We start from the raw sequence: 7,875 nt of genomic DNA, 5'->3' as shown, positions 1-7,875 counted from the left end.
GATGGGATATTAAAGGTCCAGTTAGTTAAAAAAACTTAAATGAGTTTATACAATTTAATAAAGAGATTTCCATCATAATATTTAAGACTTTTAAGACAATGTGACTGCCGTTTTATAAGCATCATAGCTAAATGCCTTCCCCTGTCTGGTCTTTAGGCTAATGCTTTGTTTACATACCTGTTCTTCACTTTTCAGAGATGAATATGCAGCAGAGACATCTGCAGTCCACTGATGTTCAAAACAGCTCCTCACAGTTCACCCAGCATGCAGTATATTTTACATCGGGCATTGCTGAGGAAATGTTTAGTAACATTCGGTCTGTCAGAAGTAAATCGGAGGCTGTGTAAATGTCGAGATGTTTAGTTCAGCGCAGCACCTGCATATAAAAGCCATTAGAATGTCAATTTTACACCAGATAGGTTTTTAGCAAGCATGTGAACATTTGGACTGAAATGAGATGTTTAGATGGGGACACGCTGTCTTATAGTAAAAATTACGAGACGTAAGGTTAAATATCAGATGTGTCATGTTGATGGTACACTCTAAAAAAATGCTGGGTTAAATACAACCCAGTGCTGGGTAAAATAGGGACAAACCCAGCAATTGGGTTGCTTTGACCCAGCTGTTGGGTTACCCAGAAGGTTGGGTTAAACATTTAACACAACCGCTGGATCAAAGCAACCCAATTGCTGGGTTTGTCCTTATTTTACCCAGCACTGGCTTGTATTTAACCCAGCATTTTTTAGAGTGTAAACCATATCACTTCCTCTTTGCGTAATGGGTGAGAAAATGTGAAAGAGTTCATTTTTACAAGTAATAAATTCCTAAGACACAATCCTAAATTATTTTGATTAAACTATATACTAATTCTCAAAAATCAAATCTAATTTCCGAGGGGAACATATTCCAAAAGCCAGTAAAGAGTACTGACCAAAAATGACAAGATTGTTTTCTTTTGACCTAATTATTTGTGTTTGGGTCTTTAGGTTGACGCCAAGTTGCATTAGTTTTTAATCTCATATATTAAAAAAAAAAATTTAAACACACCAAAAGCTCTCATTGCTTCGTTCTGTTGTCTGGGAACTCCAATTCCCATCATGCACGTCGTTACGCGCTGAGCTTACGCCACCACGCCACCAGCTCGCGCCAGCCAATGGCTGCATTGTTGCTATGACATCTTTTATTTTTAGCCTTCTGCAGCACAGCCTCGCATATGGAAACATTATTTCGCCAGATTATTTAGAGACGAAGTGAATAAACATGCCTCAAAAATATCAAATCAGCATGATTTTAACATTATGGATAATAACATAAATAGTATTAAAATCAGACACTGCTTTATGCGCCTGTAAAATCGAGTGTTATATAATTGCTATCAAGTTTAAATGAGTTTAGAGCGCTTTAACCCACTAGTGACCGCTTGGGTTGAATTATTGCGCAAGATCTAATCAGTAAGTAGTTCCAGCTGGAAACGCGTCACAGCGCAGGGCGGAGCGATATAAATGCGCGAGGCTGCCGACCCGAGGTTTCCACGGGCGCGTGCGGGAGCATGGACATGAATTAAACCTCACATAAAAATAAAAGTGCGTTTCAGTCAAACCGCAACGCATGGCTGTGAAGGATTTCTCCAACGCCTCAAGCACCGATATTTGTGTAATTAATGGAATTAATACGTGCAGGGAAGAAACAGAGCTTTTAATCGGTAAGTACTCGATTCATTTCTATTTAAACCACCAACAGTTTTCATCAGAATATATTGGTGCTGGACTTGATGTTGAACGTGCATATTTAATCTTTGCTGTTTTGAATCACGAGTGATGCGTTGTCGTCCATTTTAGACTGTCACGAAGTAACAAATCTAAAGATACAATAATATGCCGCTAATTGATCATATTTGCGGCATTTGCATGCAACCCTGTTTGAGTTCTTGACGAATGCGTGTTTGCACAGATGTCCTTGGCTTTAATGGTGTGCTGAGGTGACTAAACCAGGCCAGAGGGTCGCAAAAGCTGCTTATTTCTCTGCTCTCGGCGTCTAACAGCTGCTGGACATTAAAGCTCATTTTATATCCCAGTGTCAGAAATAACTTTATGGAACACGTTGTTCTAATACCAGCTTTTGTGAACTGGGATAAGCGTGCAAAATTGAATTCTAACGCTCGGGATTTGTGGTTTTGAATTGAAACTCTCTGGTTAGTTTTGGAGTTGGATAATGAAGTTATCTTAAAATAAATTAAGTTTCTTTGAGGGGACCCCCCCCCCCTTGCATCCCACCTGCTTCAGTTGTTTCTATTGTCATGCAACACTGTTATTGTTTCACTGTGTTGTGTTGGATAGTGTTTGTTTATGTTGTGGCATTTGATCAAACTCTGACATTGAGTGACATTGAAATCACGACATTAATTTTTCAGATGGATGCACTGCTCGTTTAGTTTATTTGATCAATTAGTAATTTCAACATATTAAATGACAGCATAAAATCTCGAATAGAGATTAGATTTATTTATTTTTTTAATCATGCATTTTAAATTAAGAAGAAAATTGCACAAGGAAAATATCAAATCACCTAACATCTATGTCCATATATCTAAACCGCGTTTTGAATTTAATGGCTGCATGATGAAATAACAGTGCTGGTATTTATCGGTGTTTAAGCGCACTATTTAACGCGTCTCTTTTCTGAAGAATCATCCGTTTCGTGACATTTACTGTCACTGTCATCAAATGTTGTTGCAAGCTCAACGCGGATCCGCCTCTCTTATAAATTTTACAAGGGCGGTGCATTTATAAAACGGGCTTTTAACGGAGCTTATCAGTGTTTTGAAAATGCGGAGGCGTCACATCAACATTCACACGCGCGGTGATGACGTCAAAGGCGGCGGCGTGGTGCATGCCGGGAGGTGTAGTTTTTAACTCCTGCCTTCAACAGCACCATTTTATCAACAGTTTACAAGGTTTCCCCTCAGATGGTTTAAAACTCGAAATGCACAATATGATATTTTTCTAATTTCGATAGAATGTATTACAGTAAGTGTATGTGATGCCATTTTAGGTGTCATTAAAAAAATTACATGCTTTCTCCCATCTCTGTTTAATGTGCAGGTAAACTATAAACCACAAACCTTTGGTTTGTTACTTCCTGTAAAGTGTATACTCTGGCACAGTCAAAAGTGATGCCTTTTCCACTATTGAGACAAAAATGACATTCACTGGGCTTGAAGTCATATGATATATCCTTGTAGGACGTTCCCTCTTAAGCCCTATTCGCACGGGATTAGTATTACCTGGTGACCTCCAGTCATTTGTAATAATTGCGGAGGTTGTCTGTGATCTTAATCCCGTGCGAATCGGCCATGTCTGTAATTTGTAAAGTAAAAATTCCCCCGCAAATGACCTATACCATATAACGAACACCGAGGTCCTGTGCTAATATTAGTCCCATGCGAATCGGCATCTCTGTGATTTAGCCAGCATTTGGCAGGTCGTATGAGTTTTTTTTTTTCTTCTTTTTTTTCCTGTGCGCCTTGATCTTAATCCCGTGCGAATCGGCCATGTCTGTAATTTGTAAAGTAAAAATTCCCCCGCAAATGACCTATACCATATAAGCCGAACACCGAGGTCCTGTGCTAATATTAGTCCCGTGCGAATCGGCATCTCTGTGATTTAGCCAGCATTTGGCAGGTCGTATGAGTTTTTTTTTTCTTCTTTTTTTTCCTGTGCGCCTTTTTATCCATCTTCCGCGAAGAATGGAGCTGCGTTGGAATGTTTGATAGTATTTTGGGTGCTGTTATATAGGTACACCATACAATTTGCAGACAGAGAAAGCTGAAAAGATTGAGGTTAATGTGTTATAAATAAATCGAGCACAAAGCTTGAGATATTATTTTAACCTGGTGAAATATAAATGACACAGTGCACGAAACTATATTGTTTTTTTTTAAAATCCATCTGGACCATAGAACGGGACTCTCAAAGCCTTGACATCCGGGAGATAAGTCAGTAAATTCAAGTAAAATCACAGGCTTCGCTTATCCCGTGCGAATGCACCTCACGAAATTCAGATGTGGGGGGGGGGGGGTAATTTCAAAATCACACAAGGTCTCCAGATAATACTAATCCCGTGCGAATAGGGCTTTAGTGTTTCTTTGAGCTACTGTGAGTGGACAGGATGCATTTGGTGGCAAATTTTCCTCTCTTAGCACATGTAATCCTAAATGCTTTAGCCAGAGGGACAGATGAAGGATTTCATGAAGATAATCACGGATTGGTACCTTGGCCTCAGCATCTGTTAAAACAAAGAAACCTGCACACAGACAGTCAATGAACTGCGTATTAATATTCTGTTTAACTGGTCTGTTTTTGTCTTTCTAGAGGCTTTGACGAAACTGGATCTTGGAAAGCTGCTGTCCGGTCTTCATACATCAATGCTTCAGGGTGAAGATTTTTAAAGATCAACTGGTCTCTGACAATCACTTTTACGCAATTTCTGAGCAACGATCCAAAATCAGAGGCCCTTGCTTTTAAATTGACGTTTAAGGCAAAGACTAAAGACTTTCACCTTGATATTTGCAAGTGATGATAGGACGGCCATAAATCTCTGTATAACTGAAGGAACTTTCAACACATAATCAAATTCATCATGCATCTGGAAGTTAAAGTTGCGTTGAACTTCATCGTGTCCTACTTGTACAACAAGCTCCCGCGCCGTAGGGCAGATCTGTTTGGTGAGGAGTTGGAGCGTATCCTGGTGTCCCGCTTCGAAGGGCATTGGTACCCTGAAGCTCCTTTACGTGGTTCTGCCTTCCGCTGCCTGCAACTGGGAGCTCCCAGGGACCCTGTGGTGGAGCTGGCAGCCAGGAGAAGCGGTCTGGACACAGAGGAAGTCCGCGCCAACGTTCCCCCCGAGCTCAGCATTTGGATCGATCCTTATGAAGTGTCCTACCAGATTGGGGAAAAGGGTGCCGTGAAAGTCCTCTACACGGAGGATCCGCCAGGTTTAGGGGGCGATACCGAAAGCTCCGACGTCGCTCTCAAAGGAGATGTGGAGTTCGAGGATGTCAAGAGTCTGGGCTTTAACCCAGAGGCTCAGGTCTTCGTGCCCATCGGTGGCCAGGTGTCGCCGGTTATGCTACCGTCGCTCTCCAGTTCGCCAACTCCTCTTTCTACCTCATCTTGCCCAGGACTGTTCGGTTACGCTGCTCCCAGCACTCCCACCAATCCCAGCGCTCATTCCTCCAACACATCCACCCCGTCGCCACCAAGCACCAGCCTTTTGTACTCTACACCCAACTCGCGGCCCACACCTCAGCCGATCACCTTCACCACAGCCAGTTTCGCCGCCACCAAATTTGGCTCCACCAAGATGAAGAAGTGCGGGAACCCTGGAGTTGCCTCCGGTTCTGGCGCTGTCACAGCTCCACAACAGAGGATGATCACGCGCTCCCCAAGCACCATCTCCCCCCCGGGGCTGGTCAAGCACAAACCCCTTTCCCTCTCCATGCACTCTCTAGCTGGTCCCATCCCAAGCCAATTGTCTCCTAATGCCAAAGAGTTTGTGTTTCCCGCTTCCCAGAGGCCCATCTACTTTGACGCCGAAGGTCCGTCAATGGCGCCATTCCAGGCTCCACACCCACACGCCTCCTTCGATCCATTCTCCAGTCCACAACCAGGACAGGCTGTGGGAATCATTGGAGGCAACAGTGGAATTTCCTTCATAGATAAACCTCCATTCGTGGAAGGACTCGGATACAACCTGCAGTATTCCGGCCAGGCCTTCCAACCTGTGGTGTTGGCCAATTAAAGTCTCAGAGTTGAAGAGATCCCAGTGCTGAAACACTTTCCTTGAGGAATTTTTTCCCCCCTCCATGAATCGTTACTACCACCATGATAAATTAAGAGTATTATAACTACTAATTGAGTATTACTTGTGATTTGTTATTTTTCCGTTCCTTTGTTTCTCGTTCCATGATGTTGTTTATTTTATGAATTGACTATCTCTTGGAGTAACCAACCTCCTGTTGCACAGGTGTTTTTGCGTTTGTTGTTTTCAGTAATGAGTCACTTTATTGCCCAAATGTTTGTCTCTCTAATCTGCTTTGATTAATGCTACTTTTTAAAATTGACTCTGGGGGAAAAAAGCTAATATTCTTACATTAGATTCTAGAGGTCTAAAATGGATTTTTGGATGGTGTTTATGTTCAGAAATATGACGCTCTGGAGATTACACCCACGTTAACAGTTTGGTCACACCTCAGTGATCATAATTGAGGGTTTATGGTAATTTTATGGCATGTTCTCTGAACCGACATGGGTCTCATGCTCTTGAGCTGATGATTAAGAGGCAGCTCACGTCTACGATGTTGGTTTAGCTTTAGGATTCTCCTGTTCAGTTTGAACACATTGTCATATCCTGATGAAACCAGCCAGTGTTTAAAACCATTTCTAGTGAGTCAGATTGAGAATTGATGCATGTTTTCGTTCTTGCAGATCTCGTAAGTTCAGACACGCAAGACAAACTGGCAGAATGATTGTTGCGTGAGTCTGATTGGTTTCACACTTGGGTTCCCGGTCAAAAGTGCGTGAAGGTAACAGTTGGAGGTTTTGATTAACCACCGAATGTCTTTGAATGGGATAGGACACGAGATTAAAGGTCATTGATGTGGAGACACTCTGAATAGCTTGCCGGCACAGAGACGCATGTTGAATTTAACGCTGTTATTTTTACGTTCCTGAGGTCGTGAATGGTGGTTTGGAAGAGATGCTACAGTGAAAATTGCACTTTGTATACTCCACTCTAGGACTCTGAATGTTACCTCATATATTCTGACTGCAGTGGCTGAGTTTTGTGAAACGTTTTGAGGTAGGATGGAGGCTGGCGTTCTAGAATCTTCTTGAAGGTAGGAGCCAATGCTGGCTTTCTTTGACATCCCTTCCCCCTCAGCGTTCCGTCCCGTCCCGTCCAGCTGCATTGCACTTTACGCACCGGATCTTTGGAAGCTCCTGTAATGCCTCACAGTAAACGCTATATGCTAAAGGTCCTTCACTCGCCCTTTAATGGTCAATTATGTCTAAACTATAGCTTGGAAATGTAGTTTAAAGATTGTATTAAAAACATTTTGGTGAGATGTTTGGGTGAGACCGTTGTTGTGATGTCCCTCCTCGATATTTGAAATGTGAACGTCAGCTTCATGAATATTCAGTCAGTTTCATTTGGGGTGGCAGGGGTTTAGATTCTTCTATAAATGCTACGACTGGGTGTATTTTTACATTTGTTTGTAATTTATTTACAATTTTTCTATTTTTTTTCGTGTGTTTTTTCAAAAGAGTTCTCTACGGCATTTATAAAGCAAATTAAGAGATATATATACGACTATGACATGAATATGTATATATTTCTTATGTTGAAGATCTTTTGTTTAGTTTCTTACGTGCTGAAGTTATTTTTTCAGAAATAACTATATGAATATAAATGCAATATATGCAAGATGAAATGACTAATAAAATGTTTAACAAAGTGGTGAATGTGCATCTTATCTTCTACAGACGTCATTCATTTTAAGATGGGTAGGTTTTGGTTTGATGTTTCTCCTGTTTATTGGAGGATTTGACGGTATGTTTGATATCTTACAGTTTATGAAACCTTAAATGTTATATTTAAACATTAAGTATTCCAAAGCATGATGGTACATAAACCTCCTATCATCCTAAATGTTCAAAACCAAAATGTTTAGCTCCTTAGTCAGTGTAGGTTTCTTACATTAACAATATTGACCCTTAAATGCACAAAAATGCAAAGATCCTTTAATAATTTTAATGTCTATCCTCTCTATTGGGAAACAGTCTGAAGTTCTCAGTAATTTAAAAAAAAAAAAAAAAA

The 7,875-nt window shown here is 41.1% G+C and overlaps 1 protein-coding gene across 1 annotated transcript; it reads left to right on the top strand.

Annotated features, from left to right (window-relative positions):
• The first annotated feature begins 1,507 nt into the window (after window positions 1-1,507).
• LOC107572283 (protein Tob2-like) lies at window positions 1,508-7,413 on the top strand. The gene is made up of 2 exons (XM_016258703.1): window positions 1,508-1,702; window positions 4,371-7,413. The coding sequence occupies exon 2, from the start codon at window positions 4,639-4,641 to the stop codon at window positions 5,797-5,799; it is 1,161 nt and encodes a 386-aa protein (XP_016114189.1). The 5' UTR covers window positions 1,508-1,702; window positions 4,371-4,638; the 3' UTR covers window positions 5,800-7,413.
• Window positions 7,414-7,875: the final 462 nt, after the last annotated feature.

This window comes from Sinocyclocheilus grahami, unplaced genomic scaffold, assembly GCF_001515645.1.
Source record: "Sinocyclocheilus grahami isolate Dianchi unplaced genomic scaffold, SAMN03320097.WGS_v1.1 scaffold1728.1, whole genome shotgun sequence".
NCBI lineage: Eukaryota > Metazoa > Chordata > Actinopteri > Cypriniformes > Cyprinidae > Sinocyclocheilus > Sinocyclocheilus grahami.
This window is presented reverse-complemented; position numbering and strand designations above follow the sequence as displayed.